This window comes from Lampetra fluviatilis, chromosome 5 (genome assembly GCF_964198595.1).
Source record: "Lampetra fluviatilis chromosome 5, kcLamFluv1.1, whole genome shotgun sequence".
NCBI classification, from domain to species: Eukaryota; Metazoa; Chordata; class Hyperoartia; order Petromyzontiformes; family Petromyzontidae; genus Lampetra; species Lampetra fluviatilis.
The window spans coordinates 3,234,223-3,262,208 of record NC_136279.1 but is presented as its reverse complement, the minus strand read 5'-3'; the positions used below and the strand labels follow the sequence as shown (position 1 = coordinate 3,262,208).

At 45.2% G+C, this 27,986-nt stretch overlaps 1 protein-coding gene across 4 annotated transcripts; it reads right to left on the bottom strand.

Moving 5' to 3' along the window:
* Nucleotides 1-502: 502 nt before the first annotated feature.
* On the bottom strand, nt 503-27,986 carry LOC144932421 (homeobox protein PKNOX2-like). 4 transcript variants are annotated; one of them, XM_078856455.1, is made up of 13 exons: nt 27,915-27,986; nt 17,522-17,605; nt 16,158-16,294; nt 14,866-15,037; nt 14,269-14,439; nt 13,373-13,472; nt 12,189-12,298; nt 11,144-11,233; nt 9,886-9,993; nt 8,805-8,881; nt 8,088-8,338; nt 6,666-6,905; nt 503-4,405 (listed from the first exon to the last, which is right to left on the bottom strand). In XM_078856455.1, exons 1-13 carry the CDS (start codon nt 27,930-27,932, stop codon nt 4,398-4,400), a joined length of 1,566 nt encoding a protein of 521 aa, XP_078712581.1. In that variant the 5' UTR covers nt 27,933-27,986; the 3' UTR covers nt 503-4,397. The 4 variants fall into 4 exon arrangements, with proteins under 4 accessions (XP_078712581.1, XP_078712579.1, XP_078712580.1 ...); XM_078856453.1 differs by lacking the exon at nt 503-4,405 and having other exon boundaries at nt 4,413-6,905; XM_078856454.1 differs by lacking the exon at nt 503-4,405 and having other exon boundaries at nt 4,413-6,905; nt 13,373-13,469.

Sequence of the window (27,986 nt, the reverse complement as noted above, 5' to 3'; positions counted from 1 at the left end):
CACTGATTTAATTTAGTTTTCATTTATTTTATTTTATTGTTTTTGAAAAATCCTAATAACTCCTGTCTTAATTATATCCATGCACAATTGTTTCAAATATCCAAATGTAAGTTCCACATTATTTTTCTGCGTTATATCCAACAAGTTACACAGCTTCATTTGATTTGATATACAACACTTTTTTTTCAAGGCACAGAAAGGGTGTCCCTAGTGTAATGAAAGAGGGCTTATAGTAACTTCTGCAACTCCCGTTTTCCGGGGTCGGTCTTGTTCAGGGTAATGCACTGCTCACTGTGAGAGTTCTCAATAGGAATTTCCTCATCTCGTAACATGACATCAGTAGCACGAAATGTGGGGGGGGGGGGAGAACTCAATAAGTATATTAAAACAATGCCTATATCCTTAATATACATACATACAATCGTACACATATGTACCCTCACGCAATCAACCAAAAATAATAATGAAAAGAAAGTGAAACACATTGTTTTAGCACTCGTAATAATTTCTCCATTTGTATAAAAATACTTTATTTAGTTTTCTTAAGTACAGTATGCTTTTAATGTTAAAAATTGCTACAAGCGGCTACAAAAGGTTACAATAGGGGGTGCTGCACGCACGTGGGCCCAGATAACGTGGGCGTCTCCCTCTGGGTTCACACTGGGATTTTGTAAAGGCAGGACAGGCACCAATCGCCTTACTTCTATCAGCTTATTGACAGAGGCAGCATTGTGAGACCACTTTCCCAGTACTGAACCTAAATAGGCTGTCCTGGGAAATTAGTTTCAATGCCTCGAGAATCACCTCCAGGGACCGGATTTTGAGTTCGGCGTTTCAACACTTGTTTCTAATCTACTTGTTTGAAAATTGTGACGAGTTCAGTGTATTTAGCATCCAAAGTCTCACATTGAGAATGCTAGGGTTTCAAGATCGGCATTGTGGGTTATAAAACTCAAGACGATGACCCTAAAATCCGGTTTCCTGCGGTAGTGTTGAGAAAATGATTACGACTGTCAATGCCGCATCAGGCAAAAACGTGAAGCTTATAGATAAAATGAAGTGGAGAGCCACGATTAATTTTTATCACTTAATTTCCATGACCTCAATTTAAGTTTAAATCCAATGTAATTTTGAAACCAGGTGATTCGCTCTTTCGCAAAACCTTGGTAACTAGTTTTGTAGTTTAAATTGAAACCTTTTTTTCTATCTTGATACTTAATTGCACCCGACATCTCAAACGAAATGTCAATGTGCTTCTCAAGTCTCACGGCATCACCACCACCCAGTCCATATCAACACTCACAAAATGCTTGTATTTCAATACAGTATATATAAAAGCAACCCTATGTAGCCTCACAGACTACTAGGGTAAGTGCTGTTAGCGAGCACATATTAAGGCCGGCATGGCACACATGAGTGTGTCGGAGCCAGCGACATGCAAACCCGGCATCCTTCGTCTTGATGTTGACTGCACGATCAGGTACTCGTATTAGGCCGATTTGACCTAACGGAGGCCGAGGCTGGATTCCATTATCAATATTCCATGCAACTTGTGCATAATGGCCAGGAATCAAACTTAAGGTAGCTAGAATATTAGTACCACATCACTGCGCTCAACAATGTCGATACATGCATGCATATATTTTTTGTTTCAAAATCCAAACATTTTTTTGCCATCTATTTGTTAAAAAAAGTTACATAAGCATTTATATTTTTAACGACTGAATGCAAAAAAAATCATGAATATAGTGCAATGTACTTCATGCCAACAGGTACAACAGCGGCTGTCCCCCACCTCAACGAGAAGGAACGATCTTCAAAATGTGCTTTTTTTCACCGTGGACTTATAAAACAATTTACACAGATTTGCACAGGGATGTTACAAAACACGCTGCATCTGTTTTTCCCATAACGGTGACTACTTTCAAAAGCAATCGCTGTCTGATATGAATTCACAGTGAAACCTCTGTGAGTGTGGAGGAGACAAGATTAAGTCATATTAATGGGATATTTTTTTTTATCCAATTGACTGCTGGAATCAATGCAGATTGTACAAAAATAATGGGCAGCATTAAATATCATACCAATGGTGTATATACGTCAAACCACATTGATTCCAGGCTTAGGAACGTGTCCCAGTTGTAAACTATCAGAAATAAAACTATAGATGCTTAAGAAGCCCAAAAAAGTTTGATTGCAGTGGGTTTTCATCTTATCAAAATCACCTCCATTCTATTTTCAACTTTGTTGGAGTTTTGTCTCAAATATATTCCTGAATAATTTAAATTAAATTTTAGCATTACTTTTCTTTAATGATTTCCCTTCTTTGCTCTTTCAAGTTGTGTTTAAACCCATATTCTGTAAAAAGGGTGTTAATCATATCAATGTTTTATACATGTTCTGTGATTTTTGAGGTCGCTAGAAGTGTGGGGCTACATGATAGTCAGCAAAGGGCAGTGTAGGAAAATCGATTATTGTACTGTACTTTACATGCTCCCCAGCTTCATCGTGCACTGACCAGCATGGTGAAGTATGACCAAATAACAACCACGACCCATGAAGGGGTCCTCATCCAGCAATGGATTGACAAAAGGGCTGTACACGTACAAAGGAGATTATTGTGCTGGTGAGAGCGCTGGTTTTATATCACAAAGCAATGTTTTATATCACAAACCCTACAAAAGGCCAACCAGGATAAATTTGAGTGGCCAATCTCTTTGGGGATTTCACTACATATTCTGTATAAACGAGTCAATTCTTGCCTTCAATTTAATTATTTCTAGTGCGAGTAAACTAACACATTAAGTTACACTACTATATATACCGATGTTGCATTTTTTATGTTTACTCCACGGTGCGTGCACTGGCTCTTTCCTCTCATCCAGACCTCGTCACACACTTTGTACAATATGTACCTAGCTGTAGCTCACTGATGGGTGCCACCATCACGAACCAAGTCTCATGTGCCATATAACTGCCAATGGAAGATGTTTGCCTTGTAGGCCTATAAGCTGCAATGTTATCATCGCTTTCAACTGGGTGATTTTATTCATACACACATAAAAAAAAGTCCATTGGCGATACACCAAATACTATCTTGTGGTAGTTTTGCCAGGAGTCTCTTGTTTGATAACAACAACATGTATCTAGCCGTTTGTGTATCAGTATATACACACACACATTAGTGTGCTATACAATGTACGTGTGTGTGTGTGTACACTATACATTATATTTAGTGTTGAATGTTACAAATGTAATAGGAATATTACAGTGAGAGCGAAAGTATCGGCACAATCACATTAAAGCAATAACATAATATTAATAACACTAACAATAATAATAAACTTGCATTATGATAATATTAAAACGATTGATAAAATAAAGCTAATGGTCAAATGAGCATCAGAAACACCTTTTCAGTCGAAATTGTCTGGATGGCTCAGGTTTGTCATTATGGCCATGTAACAACGCTGGGGGGGTTACACTAAGGTCCCATTCTTCTATCCAAAGCAGGTGCATAAAGTTGGCTGCAAAATAAACAATGTTTGCTGCTGCTGCTGCACCTAATTCAGTGAAGGACAGCTATTGGGGATTAATGTTGCGTCGTAGAGATGAGTTTTGGATTTTCCAATTTCCGATTTGGGATATTTAGGACAATTTAGGGTATTCTTTTATGATTTTCGGATCATTTATATTTTGATACCACATAACAACACTTTTTTTGTGGAGAAAGCAAGGAAGTGATGTAATATAAGCTACGTTGCTTCCTGATTTTTTTGATTAATAAGATTAAAATCATCCCCGTTGCATTGCATCTTTAGGGAAGATTTTAAACGTTTTGAAAGTTTGTAAATAGTTTTCAGCCTCAGTGTAGTTTCATATTTACTTTTTAACATTCAATTTGTGACATCCACAGTGAAGACTGCAGTTTCTCACTTGAGATGTTTGTGGTCTTCAGTAAAGCAATTTTGACTTTGCCAAAACAACTTACAAATCCTTCATGGGAGCAGTACAATTAACAGGGGATTGAAGATATTGCAATACCAAAAGTTAAAATTTCAATCACGTTCAACTCTTCAATATTCAACGACTGATAAAAGTACCATCCGCACCATATGATGGCAAGTGATCGTTGCTTGTTGTGTTTTAAGATACACTACAATTCACCATAACAATGTTGAATCTCCACTCCCCCCCCCCCCCCGTTAAAGAAAAAAAATGTGGTAAAGCATTGCTCGATACCTGAGAGAGCAAGGGGGGATCATTTTGACTCTCTTTAAACATTCTAAGATGAGAAGGAGCTGGGTAGAGCTGGCTCCACCGAGACCCCTCGGTTCGAATCCAGGCAGCCACTTGTGATTAAACCAGTTTGTAGCAAGTTGATGGTCTCAGTCCGGTCACCAGACTGCACACAACAAAAGAATCAAATGAAAAAATCAATTCAGCTAAATTTCAGCTGTTAAAAATATAGGTTTCACTGTCATGTATGGGAAGTGAGCTCCCGAGTGTGTAAAGGATAAAAGGCCACTTCAAATATTTTTTCTTGAGCAGTCCTGAGAGAATTTTCTTTCGCAGATCACTAAGACGTGGGGTGCACTGCTCCATCAGATTTTCAAATGGATTCTCAACTTCAGTTGGTTAATTTGAGATGCGGTCTTAAATCCAATTGTAAAAAACGAGTGGCACATCCATAATTTACCAAGTTGTCGCGCAAGTTGGGCAGGGCTTTTCCAGAAATAGATTTTTCTACTTAGACCATATTTCGACGTAGAATTCAAGCAAGCCCGAGAAGCGAAATTGTGTTAGAAGAATTTTGAGTTGTCTAAAAACAAGGAAACGGGGTGGTGGGGGGGAAATTCGAGTGTGTACTACAATTCCGAAGTTCATACAAACGTGGTGTAAGGCTTCCATGTTGGCCACGCTAAAGCAGTCTTCACTTGCACTCGTTCACAAAGGAAGAAGAGAGAACGGTACAAATTCATCTCGCTCCTTTTCGTTTTAAAATGATGCCTTAAGAATTTTATCACCATGTGTATGATGCAGGTTTTTAGAATTACATGAATGCATTCACTCCGTCCTGTCTGTAAAGGGGGGTCCACAATAATTTGTAAAGATATTGTGCAAATAAGGGATTGTTATAAAGTTGTGTCGCTATTAAAGACTATATAGACTGGGCAAATGTATCAAATGATTGGCCAAAGTTGTTCATTCAATTTCTCATAGTTAATTACACAGTCCTCTAACCGATGCATAACGTCATACGCCACGGCTGATGAAGTTACTCACTAATCATGGCCCCGGGTGCACGAGGCCTCAATTGACCTCAATTGACCTCAATGTTGGAAAGCATCAGAGTCCACTATGCATATGTATGATTTTTCAAAAAATTGTGTGCAGTCTGCAGTGATCAGGCAGACACCATTAAAGAGAACATGACTTAGTCTTGGGTGTGCACCTGGGAGTCCAATGGAGAATATCAGCAGTGTAGCCTCAACGTTCTTGCATGACCATTAGTGAGTTCCGTGAGCCACTCAAACCTCGCATCTCTCAGTTTTGGCTCGAGCTGTCTGTTGGCTTTGCTTGTGGATGTTTCATAGAAGTATTCATTTCACATCGTCTATTTCCTGCTCTTGGTGTCTAAGGAAACGTTCGCTCTCGGACCGTTTCTTGTGAAAGTGGTAGTCGCGTCCGATGGACAAGCCTCTCTTGCAAGTCACCAGCTCTTTGATGCTGTAGGAACAACTTTGCCTGTGTTCCCTCTTTCATAAGACATCCTTCTATTCCCTCTCTCTCTCCACAGTATCCTACTTTTCAATTGTTTCTCCTCCCTCACCACTCTTACTTTTCTCCCTTTCTCCCTCATTAAATTGCCATCCACTCTCCGCTCTCTGACACTCCGTCTCTTAAATTCTCTCCACTCACAAATTCTAATTCGCCAGAATTCATCCTCTCTTTCTGCACAAATGTGTAGAGATCGTGGATGCCACTATACCCCGGGATTTAGAATCCCCGTGGCTCCAGCTTGCATTTTCTATGAAAATGTAAAATATGTCAAATCCACACACATTTCAATTGATTAAAAAAAACACTTAGACTTCTGCCCTGGCTTTCTGTCCAAACCTTAACGCCGAAAAGTATATGAAAATCAACATTATTTGTCCAAACAGACAAGAGCCCACTGAGATTATCTCTTGCAAATGAGACATTAATAACTGTAGTTACACAGGTATACAAATCATTTTCAGGTAATTTTCAAACTTGCAACTCAGGCTATTCTGACACACAATGTCCTAATTGTGTGAACAAAGTCACACTGTCTTTAACGTCCACTTTACGGCAAACGGCGCACTTTGGTTGACGATTGTAATTCCCTGTGGAAATTACTGGGCCGGCAGCAGGAATTACACTCCTGACTCCACGCAGAGCGGCCCAGCGGCCGGCGCGCAAAACCGCACAGCAAACTCAGCCATCCGTCTAAAGTCAGTTGCGGTGCAAATTGAAGCCCGCAGAAAACTGCTTTGTTTTATAGACAGATGTCCTGAGAATCAAGTCTGTGTAGTTTTTTAATGAACCCCGGGGATGGCCGATGGAGGAGGGGGAGGGACGGTGAGGAGGTGACACATGGTGAAGTCAGTCTCCGGGATTCAGGGCCAGGCCAGACTCACTCCGCTGGGACATCCCATTCTCCTCCTCGTCCTCTTCCTCCTCCTCGTCTTCGATGTTTTCTTCGTCTCCGTCTTCTTCCTCTTCATCCTCATCCTCCTCCTGGTCGTCTTCCGCGTGGCCGTGGTCGTTGGAGGCGCCAGGTTTGCCGTCGTCCGATAAATGCCCCACAATAACGCGGCGCACGGCGAGGGTTGCACTGTCCGAGCTCAGAGTGTTGAGCGGGTCTGAAAGGCAGCCGTCTTGAGCGCAAAGGGCACAGGGTGGGGTCACGGGGCAAAGAAGTGGGGGAGTCACAGGGTCAGGGATTAAAAATTACACAGCATTACGAGTGAAATGGTCACAAAACTCACAGGCTAAAATTCAGAGGGCATGGCAGTTGGGTGCCTGGGGGAGGGCATTGAAAGGTCAGAGGGATTAGAGTTTAACTAAGGTCATGGGGTAATGGGGGTAGGAAGCAAGTATTTAGTTAACTATTTATTTAAACAACTATCATATCACTTTGCATCATCACCATTACAAATATTGACAACATCACCTGCAACCAAAAACATTTCACGATTAAAAAATTTCCCTCCTTTTCATGTATTGCTCTTTAATACACCTCTCTCCTCCTGTGTCTGTCTCTTACCTCTTCTTGCGTCTCCAAGATACAGACTGACACATACAACATCTCCCTTGCCCCAATCCACTATGCTTGGAGAATATTATCCTGCAACGGCTAAAGTTTACTTCTCGCAGACAAACATGACTTCATCGAAGTTACACCATATTGGTAATATGAAAGTGGGGTGCAGCTAAAACTGCTCATTAAGCCACACTTATACATATCTTACAAACACCAAAAAGCAGTGCCTCCACAAATGGCGATTGAACATTACTCATCTCCATTCACAGCCCTGAGCCACAAGTTAAAATCCCACATTCCTCTAGCTGTAATCTGTGAATCCACAGGGCAACCGCTGTTGACATCTCACAAAGTAGTACTAATTTTACCTACCCCAGAACAATATTGGGTTAAGCTGAACCCTGACTGGGATTCAAACTCACAATCTTCCGATCCCAAGCTGTGGCCCACAGAGTAGGAATTACACACGTTGAAACACAGACACGTACAAATATATTGACAAAGATAATTATCTATGTTTAGCCTTGTAAACCCTTGGGACGAGTGGTGTAATCAATCCTAGTAAGGACAAGATGGCACATCAGCGGTAGAGGCCAGCATGTGCCCATCCACCCTCATACACACATATCCTCATGATGAATACATCCGCCCTTCTTCATCCTTCATCAATTCACTCTCTTCTCTCCTACTCTGACTGTCCTCGATTCTACTTCTCGTCCTCTACAGCTCCCTTTCTCCTTCCATCCCTCCGTACATTCTCCCGTTCCTCTCCTGCTCCCACCTGCCCAAGCCTCACCGTCCTCATGCTCCGTGCCGTCCCCGTGTGTCCGTGCATCCCCGTCCCCACCCATGTCCCCGTGTCCGTCACCCGTGTCCCCGTGTTCCCCCGTGTCCCCGGGCGGTGCTCGGGCACCCAGGGAATCCGGCCAGAAGCGCTGGGAGCTGGGTCGGGGTGCAGCCTTGAGTTTGCGGGCGGCGCGGGGGGAAGGGTCAGGGTTGCTCGCGTCGAGCATTGGCTGCAGGATGCGGCGCCGCGCGTTTATGAACCTGCGGCATAGATGGCCCCATGCATCCACATTAAAGACATACCCACATTAAAGGGATACCCTCATTAAAGTGATACCCTCATTAAAGACATACCCACATTAAAGACATACCTACATTAAAGACATACCCACATTAAAGACATACCTACATTAAAGACATACCCACATTAAAGGGATACCCACATTAAAGGGATAGCCACATTAAAGTGGGTGTGATGACTGTAATAAAGCCAAAAATGTTTTATCTGAAACACCCTCACACAGATTGCATTTCCATTACCCCAGTACTCTAAAGAGTGCTGAACAACACTTGTTCCTGTTGTTGGTCCTGAGCCAGTGATGGAATTCCACAATACTAATGCAGTTTTCTCTCAGGGATTATAAACAGTGCTAGGTTTAGGGCTGTGGCTATGTTAAGTGACTTGAAGTGGCATGTTCATAGCAAGCATTTTTCGAAATTATCTCACCAGTTATTGACCTGCAGCAGGGTTAGGTTGGTCTGGTTGGCGATTTGTCTCTTCTCATCTTCTGTTGGATATGGGTGCTGCATGCATACACGGTACACACAAATATGTATGGTAAATACAAAGATCCCCCAATAAGCCGTACAGATGGCAGGGGAAAGTTTTGTTGACGAAAACCTTCTCAGACCAGCACAGCAAATAACAGAGGGTGTGGTGAACATCATTTCCCAAGCTGCCCCTGTTCCCCCAGCACTGACATTCAAAACCATACCAGCTAATATGTATCGACCTAGGGGAAGCCACTTGTGTTCAGATACAAATTTCCACTGTTGTTGTGTATGGCCAGCAATCTCCTGGATTATTGTGTGGTGTGCTAACCATGACACCAATGGCAAAAACTGCTGTAAACCTGAATCTGGAAGAAAGCCATAGGACAATGGATTGATTGTGCTTTTATTATTTCCCTATTTTTTATTGCTACCATACTTTTCCAGGGGAGCACAGGGATGTTTTATCATACACGTGTCAAACATACCATTTACATTTCCTTTTGTTAATTAAATTAACTGATACGACATTAACCTAATGTAATATCATTCTGCACACTGCTGCGACTCTCAAGGGCCCCATAACTAAGCTGTGGTGTCATCGCCCTCCAACATGATGGGTGTTCTTAGCAGTCTGTAGCTGGGCATAGCTCACTGAAGAATATCGATGTTTTCCATACTCTTAACTGCCTATAATGAATTTCGTCATGGCTTGATCCACCAAAATTTTGCAGAATTGATTTATTCTTTAGTTTATGAACCTCACTGAAGCAGCACTAATATAACCAACATACACATATGCAAACCATATCTGGTTGAGTGGCACATTCTACACCCAAGTCTCCACTATATAGATCAATCAACTAATCTTTTGGGTGTACTTTGATGCCAGCTGATCAACCAATCTCTGCAGCTGCACGGGGACTGTAGCTGATAAATCCTGACTGCAGGCGAATGGGGTGGTGCAAGTGTAAATTTGAGATTGCAAAAGTCATGCGACTCCATCTCCAATTGGGTGGTCCCATGGCTGCACACACCACAATGTGCTGGAAGAGCCAGGAGCGCATGACGGTGGTCGCGTGTTTGGGCAGCACGCCACGTTTGAGACGAGCACGCTTGTCATCCGGGTCACACGACGAGATGTCCTAACATACACACACAGAGTTATCAGTACGGTAACGTGCGCGTGCATACATACAAAGACAAAGATTCTCCGTATGGCCTCTAACAGGCTGTTGGAACAAGTGCTGTTACCAAGCGATGAGTAAGGCCGACATGGTGACCAAAACGGGTGGTGTATCTAGCACAGGTCTGTACACCTTTGTCTCCCCAGTTCTGATGTTTGTAGTGCAGTGTGCTCATCACTGCGCCATCAATCCCCATACATATACCCACATGTGCAAGGACAAAAAATACAAAGATCCCCTGTATAGCATTCATGGACTGTTGGGGTAAGTACAGTTAGCAAGCACTTATTAAAGTTTGGCAAGGCACACAAGGGGATGGTGTGGTCAGAACCACTCCCTTTTGCAATCTGTCCCCAGTGCTGATGTTTACATACCACACCAGACCAATTCACCTGGAATGATGCCTGATCTTGTCAAATACCGCAAGCCAAGCTGGTATGAGTCGGCATGATGCTTGGATGGGTGACCATTATGCGTATAAGCCAGGTGTAATAGACATTGTGGTCAGTGCAGAGGAGTCCGTTGATGTTCCACACTCCTCCCACCATCACTCACTCACACTGACTAGCACGGTGAAATATGGTCAAATATCTCGCACAGCTGGCAGTGCGTGGGAAGACCCTTATCCAGCAGTGATTTTACAAAAAACTGGCTGTACATGTGCATACTGAGGGAAGCCGACGACATATTCTGATTCCCATTGCTAGCAGTGTTGTGCATCACAATCCATATCATTGCACGTATAATCACACACTTATATAACAGGGACATGCGTAAATGAACACCGTATAGACCAAGACCCCATATCCTCACATATCTTCATTGATCTGCATGTCTTGTGTCACCATGACCTAGGTCTCTAAATGCACCACCCTATCTCTCATCTGCACAGCTCTGCATCCTTATGTCCACGTGCTTATGTCCCCATGTCTCCATCATCCTGTGTTCCTGTTTCCGATGTCTTCCTTGTCCCATGTGTCTCTTGTGTCCATCCGATGTGCCCTCCTCTCCCCGTGTCTTTACATGTCTCTCAAGGGCATTGTGTGTACCCGTCCCCCTGCCCATGTGTCTGTGTCTCCATCAGTGTCCCGGCGTGTCCCCAAGTTACCTGTCCCAGGTGTGTGCCCCCCATGTTGTCAGCCTGCAGGTGAGATGTGGTGCAGATCCCACTGATGACACAGGGAGACGATACGACGGACTGGAGACACAACACACACCATACACACATCATTCATGGAAACATGACCAGCGTACAGAAACATAGCAGTTACACATACTTTATACAGGAAAAACTGAATAGTTTATATGATGACATGATATGGTTTGACATTACACACCACGGGAGGGGAACATTTTTTGTCATTTTGGTGGCCTAGGTAAATCTTGCAAATGACACTATCTTGATCCCTTAAGTTCTTCACCTGGTTAAAAACTAAACTTGAGTTTTTCGTACTGACGGCCAAAGGATATTGTCAAATAGCTTTAGGTAAAACACACCATTGCATCATCCAAAATAACACAAAAATAACGTACGGGTCCATCGGGTACAAAGAGACCCTTTTAGTGACATGAGTGAGTGAGCCCACTAAAATTATAAAAGCAGTATTACCAGGTGAAAAACGTGTCCCTCTTGTACCCAATTAGTGCTGCTAAAATGCTTGGATTGACGAATAAATATTTGTGGACCTTGTCGAAGCGGTGGGTGTAATGTGGCTGCAGGCTGCATTCAGGAAGTTGTGAGATTTATGCTGCCCGTGGGCCGTTATACACAATTGTGCGGATGTTACTTTATTATTATTTTACCAGGTAAGGCCCACTGACCTATATAGCTCTTTTTCAGAAGCGACTTGGCCACAAATTATAGCTCAATGAAGTTTTTTTTTTTTATCATGTGGACATTTATAGCAGCCAAATACACGAAACGCATGTTGATTTTAAATACGGAGGGAGAGGACCCGGAAACATCCACGCGGGAGAACGTGGAAACTCCAAATATACAGCAGACGTCAGGGTTGGGATTGAATCCACGACCTCCTGTATACCACGCGAGGGAGTTCACATCTCGTCACCGTGGTGCACAAGCTAGCGTAGCCGGGAAATCCGGTGACGTTGCCACTGCACACCGCAGCATGGGCTTCTAACGCGAGTCTCACCTGTGCCCCATGGATCTGCAGGGCGGTCGCGGTGGTTGCTTGTGTCATTGCCTGGGCAACCACCTGACCGTGTGGGGTCACCATGGTAACTGGCTGATAGATGGTGCCTCCTGGCAATGGTCAACAACACGGTCATTATGACGACACAACAAACAAAAACAATAACAACGACAATAACACAACACCAATCATTATAAGGACAAAATAAAAGAAATAACCAAAACAATATCAACCATGATCATTACAATTTTTGTTTTATCAAGTCTCTTACGAAAAGCATTCTAAATCGAGTATGCATTCATATGAAGGTGTTTCAATAGAGATTTCTAACACGGTAACCTATGTCAGTGTGATTGTGGTAAATATTGTGTCGCGAATGGGGCACAACCCTGGTACTGATACGCAATAAAGTTTTTCCTTCCAGAGTTGCCGCAAGAAGACCGATATGTCACATGATGCAAGATGGCTGTGCCCTTGCACACCCGTGCAATATAAGAGCAGCAAGCTGTTATTCACTGTTAAAAACTATAGAAATGTATCAAAGAATAATGCGCAGCATGGTGACAACTGCATGACTCATGGCAACATTTAAAAATGGGTGGAATGACTGCAATAATGACGTGAACACATCTGTGACGATGACATAAGTCGTAGGACAATTGATGCTTCAAGTCCACCGAACGACGCTCGTATTGAGAGACTGATTTGGGATGGCAGGTGAGTCGAGATTAAGTACATATTCATGAAATTGCACTGACATAGGTTACAGAATTATTACTTGTTTAAAACATGCCTCTTATCTTTGCGTAACGATAGATCACGTGTAAAATATGAATGTGTCGTGAGATCAGGCTAGCGTCTTTGTGTTCTCTCGGATTGTTATAATGAGGTGTTCCGTCATAGCGTGTTATTAAATTATGTCATTACATTGCACATCATTCCTGTATTCAAGTTTAATTGGCCGTGCTGCTAAAGCGGAATGTCCTGTTCTTATAATGGGGTGTGTAATTATTACGGCAGACTATGGATGTGATTCACAAGGTAGTGGAAGGCCTTTGAAGCTTGGTGGAGTGCTCTGTCCTCCGTTTCAATCAACTTCTCCTTGACAGAACAATCCGCTAGGCTTGAACAGCTCCCCGCAAAACCCGTGAATCATACCTGACGTCATCATGACCGGGCGTTACCTGTTAGCACCTGTGCTGACTGTAGTGTTGCCACAGCAACCGAAGGGGCAGGAACGCTCACTACAGCAACTGCGTCACCCGATGTCAGGCCCAGCGCCTGCTTGGTCAATTCACAGAGGAGCGTGGGGGATCATAGGTGCAAAATAATTCATATTCATGACGGATCACATCTGTGAGAGGTGATGTCTATGTGTCTGTTGTGACGGGAACGTCATAATGATGTGATGGTGATATGATTGTGCTGTTAATATTGTGATGCCGATGCAGTTATATATTCACATGATTTTCATATGGTGATGTTGTTGTGAATTTTATGCTGGTACTACAATGTTGAAGGTAACGTTGTGATGATTTTATCACAATGCTAATTTAATGATGGTGAGGTAGTAGTGACACTGATCTTCTGAGGCTATCGTGTTGGAGTTATAATTTTTAGATTCGTGTTGTGCTAATATTATCTTTACATCAATATTAATCATTATTATATTGTAATGCTGATGTTACAATGTTGACATGCTGGTGACGTTATGGATATGAAGGTGATGTTTGAATTGTGATACAGATTGTTTTACCAATGTCATTTGCAGAAAACCACAAATTATATAGATAATTTTTCAGCAGGAACTTGGTTTGGGGATGTTTAGCCTACTCCATATTTAAGGTGCAAGACATTTTAAATACAATTCTAGGGTGTCTTGTAATTCGGTAGGTGTGTATGGCCAAATTAGCAAAACTTAATTAACACCGGGCACAAGTTTGGGGTGCGTTTAACTTTCAGGAGCACCCTACAATATGGCATTAGTATGGTGATGTTTTTGATAAAAACGATGCCGAAGCTATGATGCAGCTGCGTTGGTGTTGTATTGTTTGAAGTTGTGGCTTGAGGGTTGTCGTACGGGCTCCCCCAGGTAGGAGTTGCTGGGCCCCACGTCCGAGCGAAGGAGGTTGTCCGAATGCATCTTGCTCTTGAGGCAGGTGATGTAGCGGCTGCAGAAATCCTTGCACAGATCGCTCACCTTCTCCAACTCCAGCAGGTGAATACGCAGCACTTGGATCGCTTTCACCATCTGGCACATGCAGGGTTGTTATCATAATTATATTGTTTGTTTTCACCAGATACATTCCGATTGTGCTCTCGTCATCGTGTCACAAGATAAAGAAGTTTACATTTAAAACTCTGCAGCTGGCGGGGCACCACCCTATGTCAGAGATTAACTTCAAGAAGATGGTATCAAAAAAACTACTTGTGCAGTCACTGAAATGGGCTTATCAACACTAGGGGCACACCTTGTATATGTCCTCTAAAGACTGTTCGTTGCATATCAATCATTCTGAATGTTTCATTCTCAGTGCTGTAAAAACCCCAATAAAGTGAAAATGTTTTTGTTTTTGTACAGTCATTGATAACTGGGCTGATACTTAAAAAGTTCAACATACGTCTATTGAGAACACAGTTTAATCCCGGCCTTGTGTGTGTGTGTGCATAGACTTGCCAGGTTGTCTATCTCTGGCTCGTCGCTGAAGAATGGCTTGCGCTCGCTCTCCTGCCGCTGCACGAAACCCTCAATGTCGAGATCGAATCCAGCGGAGCTCACGGAGTCGGAGCCCAGCGTGGCCTCTTCACAGCGCTCAAAGAGGAGAGCCAGCAATGGGAACAAGGGATGCCTGCGCAACATCAACACCATCACCACCGCCATCAAAAACTGACATCGGCCACATCACCACTGACACGGTCACCATCATCAATACAAACATCAGCAACCACTGTTGGTGCAGTGCCGTTAGACAGCATCGATAAAGGCTTGCAAAGTGTGTGGATGTGATCACCAGAACTACACCACAGGCACCTGTGTCTTCCCAGGGTTATAGAGCACATAGGGGAGGCCCAGGCCCGAACCAGTTCCTTATGTAAACCGATTTAATCCATGGCTCGGAATCTAACCCGATGAGGTGGTTTTATTTCAAAGTATGTTAATCACTCCCCAACCACTCCCCATATTAACACCAACGACACCAGAAATATCAATAATGTCAACATCGACATTACCAACATCACAAAAAGGAACCATCAATCCATTAACTACCAACACCACGACCATCAACACCACCATTACGAGTGCTTAGCACAATTGCAATCAACACCATCACTATTTCTATGCATATTTAAAAGTTGGTCATTAGAAAAACAATCTCATCAAACCCTTTTATCTATCTGGCCTCTCTGTGTATGTGCTATGAAGAAGGGCCACTGGCCCAAACATCACCCATTCATTTTTTTTTCAAGTAGTGTTGTTGATGAGTAGTGTTACTGATTTTTCACTACCATAAACATCTATTACACCACCATAAACACCAACACAATTATCTCATTCATATAAACTCAATCATCCTCACAATAAAAACCTGCAATATCTACACGATCATCAAGATCACTCCTATTCAGTGAGGAGAATAACAGGTTATATAATTTCGATTTGAAGCTTTCGTGACTGCAGGGATTCATCTTCTTGGTTCTTTCGGTAAAGTCACGTAGAAGGAAAATAATAAAATAATAAAAAATAATAAATAATTCACACGACGTTTCGGCCACAACGCAAGCAGTCGTCTTCAGGTGGAGAACAGGTCTGTCGAGAAGGTAGAGTCTGACAGACCTGTTCTCCACCTGAAGACAGCTGCTTGTGTTGTGGCCGCAATTATTTTCCTTCTACGTGACTTTACCGAAAGAACCAAGAAGAGGTTATATAATTCCAACAGAAATCCAGATTAGTACGGGGTGTGCCAGTACCTGTAGACCGCGCGCTTATCGGCCTCGAGTTGGGCCTGGGTGTCTCCACCAGCCCCGCCGCCCCCTCCGGGCCCCGCGGAGGGCGTCAGGGCATCGCCAACCGCTCCCCCCTGCGGCCCCGGTCCCTCCGACGACAACTGCAGCCCCCACAGCACACGGAACCGCAGCTCTTAGCAGTGACAGCCCGGAATGTAGCACGTGCACGGCCTCGTGGGTAAACCCACAATGCATTGCAAACACCAACAGAGGGCATGTGCATCACAACAGCCTGATTCAGTCACAATCCATCGTCCGGTACTAATTCGGGTATGGCAACACACGTTGGTTGGTTTTCTTGACTTGAGTGAAGTATAGATAAATCTGCTGCCCTGATCTATATGATCCATATTTGTTTGTGGGTAAGGCCATTTTGTGAATTTTCTCATTGTTCAAAATGTCCTGCCAAATGTTTCACTCTTGTGAAAGGTTAACAAGAAACTAATTGCTGCTATGCTATTGTAGATAAGCACCTTCTGTTAACCGGAGACCAGAGGTTTCTAGCATTTTTCATGTCGTGTCCCACCTACCAGACCAATAGACTATCCGTGTTCCCCTACCAGCAGAAAGTTTTATGTTTAATCAAATACCAGACGGTACATTTTTTTTTATTTAAGAAAAAAAAATTATAGACCACGTGGATGAATTAGGTGCCCAAACGCACAATTCACTAAATGTCACACAACAGATAAGTATATATATGTATAATTACTAGTGCACACATGCAAAACAGGCCTGCTTGCTAATCCCACAAGAGACATTACGTGTACCCCTGAGGAACGTGTAACACAGGTGGGAACCGTTGAGCGACGTGGTGTCCTAGGCTGTCGGACACGAGTTTAAAGCTTCATCTTCATGAACAGCAATCATGATCTATCCACTGTTGCAAGAAGGCCTCCCCAAGCACCAGCCGTCTCTCATGGTATCGTATTGGAACAGTTCTATAGACGACCTAAATTCATCACTCCATCTCCATGTTAGAATTCTGCTCTGGCGTATTCCCCTCATTTGGCTGCTACTCCATCATTAAACCTCAGCAATTGGCTGTCATCCCTTCCAGCGATGTTTCCTGCCCAAGATAACTTACTTTTCTTAAGTGTTGGCCAAGTCAGTGATGGTCATAATGATGGTGCTGATTATGATATTTAAAGTGTTTTTGATGATAATTTGGATTGTTGGCTTTGGTGGCATTGGTTGCAAGTAGTGGTGAAGATGATGATGGCTGCGGTGCATTTTCACAATTATTTGTGTGAATGGTTTTGATGTTAAACATTGTTGGTAACGTGCAATGATGTGGTAAGTGGTGATGGGTGAAGAGAAATACGCACCTGTGTGGAGTCGGGGTATGATGGTGAGGAGAGTCCCTGTGGTGCCACCACATGGTGCATTATGGGATGTCCACTCCCCCACTCCTACACGCAATAATAGATTTTCAAACAAGTGTTAGCAATAATATAACTATATTCTTGGTTCTTTCGGTAAAGTCACGTAGAAGGGAAATAATACAATAATAAAAATATAAAACAATAAAATTCTCACGACGTTTCGACTGCAACACAAGCAATCATCATCAGGTGTGAAATCCACAGCAAGAAAAATTTAAGAAAGTGCCAGTCACGAAAGCTGAGTCGACTCAGCCACTGTTGGGAACCAACAATCTTTGTCTTGTATAGAATTTGGCCCCTGCCAAAAGGGTATAGAATTTAAACAATTGGCTCATTTATGTGTAAACGTGAAGTGAAATAGGTCCCCTAATTCACACGATTGGTACCTCATTTGCCAGTAAAAAATATGATAATTGTTTTTTTACCCTTTTATCTGGCAACAAAACTGACACCTTTCTTACGAGGAGTCATGTTTGCATAGACCACAATACATGCAGTCATAATGCAAACAAAACTGTCAAGGACAGTGCATACATTATCAGAGTTGTGTTTTTTGTTTGCATTATGACTGCAGGTATTGTGGTCTATGCAAACATGACTCCTCGTAAAAAAGGTGTCAGTTTTGTTGTCAGATAAAAGGGTAAAAACCCAATTATCAGGTCCCCTAATTGTTTCAATGGTCCCAACTTCTTTGATGATGTCCATAGCCTTTCAATCTGGTTAAAAAAACTTTCCCTTTTTCATTTGTTTTTAAACAAGATGACGTTATCGCATGTTAACGACCACCTCATTACGTGTGACGTAAAAGCTAGTTTATAATTAACCAATTCGTTTAAAAATAAAGTTGATGTCTCGTGCCCCCTAGAGATGGGCCTGCCTCGCCTGATTCCCCTACCCAGGTCTTCACAACTCCAAAGGCAAGACCGGGTTATGCCCAAGTCATCCATCATGATCTATCTATTGCTTTATGAAGACCAATAAAATGCTTATGAATTGAGTTGCCGAGTCCAGGTGTACCTATTTATGTCTCTAAAATCCCAATAATGCACTGGAACCTTTTTTTGTTATCATCTTTGTCATGCTCTATCCACTGTTTGAGGCTTCCAATGGTGCAAATTAACTTGCAGTTGTTCTCTGTGCTTATATAGTGTCGGTGTGAACTTCCCCATGCCTTTTAGCACTTTAAATTTGTTTGTGAATGTCCATGTCCCTCCCTAATCCATGTCAAAAGCACCCAGTCTTATGCATTAATGACATGAAACACATTATTTTAAGCACAAACGCGTGTTCGAACGTGTTACTGAATCCATGCATGATTTTTTCTTGCTATCCTAATCGTGAATAGGACGGGCTTGTTGAAAGGTCATATTTTTTTACATTTATACATTGATGATGCTCATTGGAACGATGGTTTAAACGCTTTTCGACGAAAAAAAGTGTATTTCTCTGGGCATGCAGCAGAGGGCAGTGCAGCCATATCCCATTGTTGTACGGTACTGAACTATGCGCCTGTAAATTATTCCCTCCACCAACCAAATAACTCCCACGACATGTGGGGAGGCCATTCAGCAGTTAATTGATTTCAGTGAACCCACTCATAACACCGTGGCGGATTTGGTTTGCCGTTATTTTCGCACCCAGAAACGTCCACTGCAATGGATTTCCACGCACGTACCCACCACGGATGGGGGTTGGCATGTATTTATATCAATATAATCCGCGCGTAGTTTGCAAGCAAGCTAAATAAAGCTTAGGACTGTTAAACTCGATCCTTGCAACACCCGGGAGGGCCCTCCATACATGGCCGTGGGTGGCGTTTTTTGGGGGGCCTCGTCTCCCCCATCGAAGTGGTTCCTCTCGCTGCTCGACATCTCCTCGGTGGCTTCCTCTGCCGTGTCTCTCTCAATGACCCCCACTGCTTTATATCAATGACCCCCACTGCTTTATATCAATGACCCCCACTGCTTTATATCAATGACCCCCACTGCTTTATATCAATGACCCCCACTGCTTTATATCAATGACCCCCACTGCTTTATATCAATGACCCCCACTGCTTTATATTAATGACCCCCACTGCTTTATATCAATGACCCCCACTGCTTTATATCAATGACCCCCACTGCTTTATATCAATGACCCCCACTGCTTTATATCAATGACCACCGCTGTTTTATATCAATGACCCCCACTGCTTCATATCAATGATCCCCACTGATTTATATCAATGACTCCCACTGCTTTATATCAATGACCCCCACTGATTTATATCAATGACCCCCACTGATTTATATGAATGACCCCCACTGATTTATATCAATGACCCCCACTGCTTTATATCAATGACTCCCACTGCTTCATATCAAAGACCCCCACTGCTTTATATCAATGACCCCCACTGCTTTATATCAATGACCCCCACTGCTTTATATCAATGACCCCCATTGCTTTATATCAATGACCCCCCCTGCTTTATATCAATGACCCCCACTGCTTTATATCAATGACCACCGCTGTTTTATATCAATGACCCCCACTGCTTCATATCAATGACCCCCACTGATTTATATCAATGACCCCCACTGCTTTATATCAATGACCCCCACTGCTTTATATAAATGACCCCCACTGCTTTATATCAATGACTCCCACTGCTTTATATCAATGACCCCCACTGCTTTATATCAATGACCCCACTGCTTCATATCAATGACCCCCACTGCTTTATATCAATGACCCCCACTGCTTTATATCAATAACCCCCACTGCTTTATATCAATGACCCCACTGCTTCATATCAATGACCCCCACTGCTTTATATCAATGACCCCCACTGCTTTATATCAATAACCCCCACTGCTTTATATCAATGACCCCTTCCTGCCCACTATCCACACGCTCTCCTCTACTGCTGGCCTTGTGATGCAAAGACCCCCCCCCCCCCCACCGTATATATTGTAACTTGCTGGGTAAAGTGCTATTAGCAAATGCCGATGAAGGCCGGGAACTGTGGCACACGAGGGGGGCTGGGTGGCCAACACCACGCCCGGCCGCCTTTGTCTCCCCCACCCCCCCACGGCGATGTTTTTTTTACACCAGGTACTCATTTGAGGCCGAGTCTACCTAGGGGGGGGATGTGCCATGCCCGGTTCAGGATAATATTCACTGGGATGTTGGTGGCCGTGATCATGAATAGAATCTGGCTCGACAGCATCGCACACGGGGCCGCATTTGACGCCGCCACGAGTTAATTTCACGCGGTGCCACTAAATTGTTTTTTTTCTTAATGAGTTCACGTATTTTCCAGCGTTAATTGTTTCGCAGGGGAGGGCGTACACACGTGCGTGTTATTTATTAAACGCGTGGTTATTTCTCGTGGGTTTTATCGGCGTCATTAAAGACATTAAACATCGCGAAATGGCGGCAAAGAGCCGGCCGCTCGCGTTAAAAAACGTTTAAAATTATTTTTTTTTAAACCCGGCGTGTTTGACCGTGATTACTCGTTTTTATTTTTAAATCTACGCGCGTGTTTGTGTGTTAAAGTGTGATTTTTTTTTCCGCGACTAATTCGTGTCGTGGAGACGCTTCGCGGAGTTTTATTTGTCGAGCGAGACCCTTTAAAGATGGCGGCCGTCGTCGTTTTCCCGCTAAAAAAAAATGTGCGGCGCGCAGTGCGGAATCGTTTATTTTGTTTTTTTAATTCTTCCTCCTCCTCGCTTTTTAACCGCAAACGAAACACAACGCGACGGAATACTTCGCACTTTTACAAGTCGCGGCTAGGGCGGACTTTGCATTGCGCGAATAAACGTTTAAATCAACATGCGCGTGTGTGTGTGGGGAGCGGTGGTGTAGTGGTTAGCGCTGCGAACCCCGGCTACCTTCGCCACCAGCGGCGATTATCTGAATCGCTCACGGCTCTCCCCCTCCTCCCCTAGGTCGACTCAGCCTCCCCCTCCTCCCCTAGGTCGACTCAAGCTCACGGCTCTCCCCCTCCTCCCCTAGGTCGACTCAGCCTCAACAGAGTACCTGGTGCGGCGGTGGTGTGTAGTAATAAACATCGCCACTGGGAGAGACAAAGGCGGCCGTGCGTGGTGTCTGGTAACCCACCCCCCCCCTTAGGTGCCACTCGCTAACAGCACTTGCCCCAAGTCTGTTACAGGCTACACGGGGGGTCTTTGTCTTTGTATGCGGGGAGCGGTGGTGCAGCGGTTAGCCCTGCACTGACCCGAGTTCGATTTCCGCTCACGACCACCGGGTGATGATTATCTGAACCGATCCTAGGCCTCCCCTAGGTCGACTCGGCCTCAACTGAGTACCTGATGCGGTGGTGGTGTGTCGTAGTAAACATCGCCACTGGGGGAGACAAAGACGGCCGTGCGTAGTGACTGACCACCCACCCCCCTCGTGCCTACAGTCTGTGACAGGCTACACGTGGGGTCTTTGTGTTATGGGGTGTGTACTATTATATGTTCATACAGTGTGTAGTTATTTGTGGTGGGGGGGGGTGAGAGGTAATGCTGCTAAGTGCAACTACAGGGCCATCCGTTTAGTGTGTACACATATAGGGGGGCTTAACACAAATACTATGCTTGTGTATGGGGGGGGGTCCACTGACAATGTACGCATAGGAAACGTGAGGGGAGGTGAAGCCACGATAATAATGCAGCCGGCGGTGGACTATCTGTTTGCTTAAACACGTTAATAGTATTAATTCTTCATCGTTTCTGCGTGGATTAAATATCTATAGGATTGGGGGGGTTAACTTTTGACGGATTTATGCGAACCTACTACTAAATGGATGGCCCCTACAGCTGCATGCTTCATCACACAACGTAAACCACTGCTGTGGTGCAGTACAAGGGAACACTGAGACCTGTGAAAAGGATTACGAGTTTATAAAAACATATATAGTACTGGGATGAGGGGGGGGGGTAAACTACAACAGATCGATAAACATTTCGTGTGATTACACAGACCGTGTTAATATTAACGTTGCTGCAGCAGCAGAGGTGAGATACATTGGGATATGGTACATAAAGCATGTGATTGTGTTAAAGAGACTGATGCAGAGTCCTACAATAGACTGCAATATTAATACTCAACAACTGTGTAACAATGGTGACAAGATTGACCATTTAAGAATAAAGGATCATGACGACACCGAATCTCGCAGCAGAACAATTCCATCTAAAAGACGTCGTGTTAAGGTTTCAATGTGATGATGATGAGGCATTTGCAGATAGGGTCACTTTGGCAAGTGGCTATTAGCACCACCTATGAAGACCGGCACGACCACACGGGTAGCTGGCCAGCACCACGCCCGACCGCCTTTGTCTCACCCGGTGTCGATATTTACTCCACACACACCGGGTACTCATTTGAGGCCGGGTCGACCTAGAGGAGAGGCCCAGGAACCGGTTCAGATCATCGTCACCGGCGTCTGTGGCCGTGAACGGGAATCGAACTTGGGGTCATTGCCGGGGTTAGTGGCGCAGCGTAGCGCTAACCGCAGCGCCACCGCTCCCCGCTTGAGACCACACTCAGGGTGGGTGATTGACGGATCGATACTCGAGACAATGGGGGTGGTGGGTGTGGGTGGTCGTGTGACGGACAGGTCGTACAACGCAGATGTGTCCGACTTACACAGACGCACATTTAAAGATGCCTTCCGTTTCATTGCGTGGGGGTGATGGGTTCGAATCGATGGGTGCGTTGCTGATCAGAAAGATCGGGAAACCAGATCGCAGATCACGACAGACGTGTGGAGCTATTAAGAGACCGATACGATAACACGTGTCGGTAGTGATCACGACAGACAATGGTGAGCTGCAATAGCGGTGCAAGGTGTCTCCTATAGTTGCAGTAATAACTCTCCAAGACTACAATAGTGACCACTTAGAGGCGTGCTAGACTACAAATAGCGGCATTATAATCACTGCGCTAGACTTCAACAATGGCATTGTATTACTTCAGCAATGGCATTGTATTAACTGCGAGATTACGATATTGACACTGATAACCGCTATACAAAGCGACACTAATAACTGTGCTCGACTACTATAGCGGCACTAATAACTGCCAGACTACAATAGTGACATTGTAATACTTGTGCTAGATTACAAGTCCTAAGAATAACTGAGCTAGAGACTACACTATTAACACATAACGGTGAGACGACACATGACATTTAATAACTATTATATACTACAATAGGCCCTGTAATAACTGTTCTAGACTACAATAGTAACACTGTAACTGTACTAGACTACAATAGTGACACTGTACTAGACTACAGTAGTGACACTGTACTAGACTACAGTAGTGACACTGTACTACAGTAGTGACACTGTACTACAGTAGTGACACTGTACTACAGTAGTGACACTGTACTAGACTGCAATAGTGACACTGTACTAGACTACAGTAGTGACACTATTAGACTACAGTAGTTACACTGTACTAGACTACAGTAGTGACACTACTACAGTAGTGACACTGTACTAGACTACAGTAGTGACACTGTACTACAGTAGTGACACTGTACTAGACTACAGTAGTGACACTACTACAGTAGTGACACTGTACTAGACTACAGTAGTGGGATTGTACTATACTACAGTAGAGACACTGTACTAGACTACAGTAGTGACACTGTACTACAGTAGAGACACTGTACTAGACTACAGTAGTGACACTGTACTAGACCACAGTAGTGACACTGTACTATACTACAGTAGTGACACTGTACTAGGCTACAGTAGAGACACTGTACTAGACTACAGTAGTGAGACTACTAGACTACAGTAGTGAGACTGTACTAGACTACAGTAGTGACACTGTACTAGACTACAGTAGTGACACTGTACTAGGCTACAGTAGATACACTGTACTAGGCTACAGTATATACACTGTACTAGGCTACAGTAACGACACTGTACTAGACTACAGTAGTGACACTGTACTAGACTACAGTAGTGACACTACTAGACTACAGTAGTGACACTGTACTAGACTACAGTAGTGACACTGTACTAGGCTACAGTATATACACTGTACTAGGCTACAGTAATGACACTGTACTAGACTACAGTAGAGACACTGTACTAGATTACAGTAGAGACACTACTAGACTACAGTAGTGACACTGTACTAGAATACAGTAGTGACACTATTAGACTACAGTAGTGGCACTGTACTAGACTACAGTAGTGACACTGTACTAGACTACAGTAGTGGCACTGTACTACAGTAGAGACACTGTACTAGACTACAATAGTAACACTGTAACTGTACTAGACTACAGTAGTGGCATTATTGTAACAGCTGCGCTGGATTAAAGCAGTCTCAGTGACGAATCACTGACTAATCGGGGTGAAAGTGACGCCGGTAAAATGATGATGACCATACGATATGTTCGTCTGGGTCTGTAAAGGGCAAGACTAACATTACTCTAACAGTGGTGTGTGTTGGAGTCAAAGAATGTTGGCTCCGTACGGTGCGAAAGATGTTCAACATGATGCAGTAACGTATTTGACACTGAGCATGGCTGCAAATCAGGGTGAGCAAACTAAATTGGCACTGCACTAAAGACCGTGGCCGCAAAGCTTAAAGGTGGTGGGGGTCTAGAGATCGATTGACGTGGGAAAGAGTTGTCCGTCGACTCGCAAAGCTTTTGACAGTGAGATTCTCCCAAGAACGCAACGAATACGTCTGGAACTACAATGCCTGCATGTGATGATTCAAGTATCAGTGACTTGACTCTCATCATGAACGTGACAATGTAGCAGCGACGGAGGGATATTAATAATAGCGAGGCCAGGCGGGGTGTTAGTGAAGTCGAGTTGGCAATGATGTGGGCTGGAGAGCAAAGCAGAATGAGTTAATGAGAAGGGGGGCGAACGACGAAGCAAGGAAGATGATCCTTGAATGAGAGCGAGAGATGGACGTTAAGACAGTGCAGGATGGATGGAAGGGAAGGCGAGAGAGGGAAGAGAGGGGCAGTGAATGAATGTACGTGTCTGGCAGAGGGAGGTAAGGAGCTGTGGAGTGAGCTAATGGTGAGAAACGTGGGATAGAGTTTGTGTGAGAGGTTACATAGCAAGACAACGTGTGTGTGGGGGGGGTGTGAGAGGCAGAAGGCATGTGGAGAAGATGGTGTGAGTGTGTTTATGTGGGAGAAGCTCTGGCAGAAGAGTGTGTGTGAGACAGCATGAGTGTGTGTGTGTGAGACAGCATGAGTGTGTGTGTGTGAGACAGCATGTGTGTGTGTGAGAGACAGCATGAGTGTGTGTGTGTGAGACAGCATGAGTGTGTGTGTGAGACAGCATGTGTGTGTGTAAGAGACAGCATGAGTGTGTGTGTGTAAAAAGGGATTAGGAGTTTTTGAGAGGAGGAAAAGCAAGGGAGTTTATGTATACTGTATATTTATGGGATGAGAGGGGGGGGAGTGTGTGAGAGGGAGGAGGGAGACTACCACAGGGAGCAGACGTGCATGTGTGTGTGTGCATGCGTGTGTGGGAGGAGGGGGAGGTATGAGAGAGAGCTGTAGAACGGCAGGAGCGTGCACTGCATTTGTGGAGGGCGACAGAGCAGGGGCTTGTGTACATGGAAACAGCAACAAAGAACAAAAGAGAGAGTGTGTGTGTATATAGAGAAGTGAGCAAGGGATAGTGTGTGTACTATGTGATCAAGGGAGTGGGTGAGAAGATGGAGTGCAGGAGAGTGTTTGGAGAGGGGAGTGCTAGAGGGGAGTGTTAGAGGGGAGTGTGAGAGGGGAGTGTGAGAGGGAGTGTGAGGGGAGTGTGAGAGGGGAGTGTGAGGGGGGAGTGTGAGGGGGGAGTGTGAGAGGGAGTGTGAGAGGGAGTGTGAGGGGGGAGTGTGAGAGGGAGTGTGAGAGGAGAGTGTGAGAGTGTGAGAGGAGAGTGTGAGAGTGTGAGAGGGGAGTGTGAGAGGGAGTGTGAGGGGGGAGTGTGAGGGGGGAGTGTAAGGGGGGAGTGTGAGGGGGGAGTGTGAGGGGGGACTGAGAGGGGAGTGAATGTGAGGGGAGTGTGAGAGGGAGTGTGAGGGGAGTGAGAGAGGGAGTGTGAGGGGAGTGTGCGAGGGGAGTGTGAGATGGGAGTGAGGGGGGAGTGTGAGGGAGGAGTGTGAGGGGAGTGTGAGAGGGGAGAGTGAGGGGGGAGTGAGGGGGGAGTGTGAGGGGGGGAGTGTGAGGGGGGAGTGTGAGAGGGGAGTGTGAGAGGGGAGTGTGAGGGGGGAGTGTGAGAGGGGAGTGAGGGGGGAGTGTGAGGGGGAGTGTGAGGGGGGAGTGTGAGGGGGGAGAGTGAGGGGGGGAGTGTGAGGGGGAGTGTGAGAGGGGAGTGAGGGAGTGTGAGGGGAGTGTGAGAGGGGAGTGTGAGGGGGGGAGTGTGAGGGGGGAGTGTGAGGGGGGAGTGTGAGGGGGGAGTGTGAGGGGGGAGTGAGTGTGAGGGGAGTGTGAGAGGGGAGTGTGAGAGGGGAGTGAGGGGGGAGTGTGAGGGGGAGTGTGAGGGGGAGTGTGAGGGGGAGTGTGAGGGGGGAGAGTGAGGGGGGAGTGTGAGAGGGGAGTGTGAGAGGGGAGTGTGAGAGGGGAGTGTGAGGGGGGAGTGTGAGGGGGGAGTGTGAGAGGGGGAGTGTGAGGGGAGTGTGAGGGGGGAGTGTGAGGGGGGAGTGTGAGGGGAGTGTGAGAGGGGAGTGTGAGAGGGGAGTGAGGGGGGAGTGTGAGGGGGAGTGTGAGGGGGGAGAGTGAGGGGGGAGAGTGAGGGGGGAGTGTGAGGGGGAGTGTGAGAGGGGAGTGAGGGAGTGTGAGGGGGGAGTGTGAGGGGGGAGAGTGAGGGGGGAGAGTGAGGGGGGAGTGTGAGGGGGAGTGTGAGAGGGGAGTGAGGGAGTGTAAGGGGGAGTGTGAGAGGGAGTGTGAGAGGGGAGTGTGAGGGGAGTGAGTGAAAGGGGAGTGTGAGGGGAGTGTGAGAGGGAGTGAGGAGAAATGGGAGTGTGTATGAGATGGGAGTGAGTGCGGGATTGTGTGTTCGAGGGAGGAGGGACACATAAACGCAGAGAGCACGACCACACATAAAGGAAGGGAGAGAGAGAGTGGGGGTGGCGGGCGTACGTGCGTGCATGTGCCATGTATATGTGAGGGGAGGAGGAGGGAGAGCGCGCAACAAAGAGCAGGAGTGTGTGTGAGTGAGAGGGAGGGAGGGGGGGAGGGAGGCGAGGGGGTTGGGTGGTGGTGGGGAGGAGGAGGAGGGGGGGATGGCGCTGGCTGGCGGGCGGGCGGGCGTGCGGGCGGGAGCGAGAGGGAGAGCCTTGAGTGGCAGCTTACCTCCGTGCCAATCTTCATCAGTCTGACAGCCCAAGCGGCGCTCGCCCGCACTGGCCATGCGGACACGCCCCC

Bases quoted from the DNA above. Each gene is read 5' to 3' on its own strand.
- LOC144932421 (XM_078856453.1), bottom strand. The intron at 15,038-16,157 runs GTACTGGCACAC...GATGTTGCGCAG, and splicing joins GATAAGCGCGCGGTCTACAG to GCATCCCTTGTTCCCATTGC. The intron at 8,339-8,804 runs GTGAGATAATTT...TCTATGCCGCAG, and splicing joins CTGCTGCAGGTCAATAACTG to GTTCATAAACGCGCGGCGCC.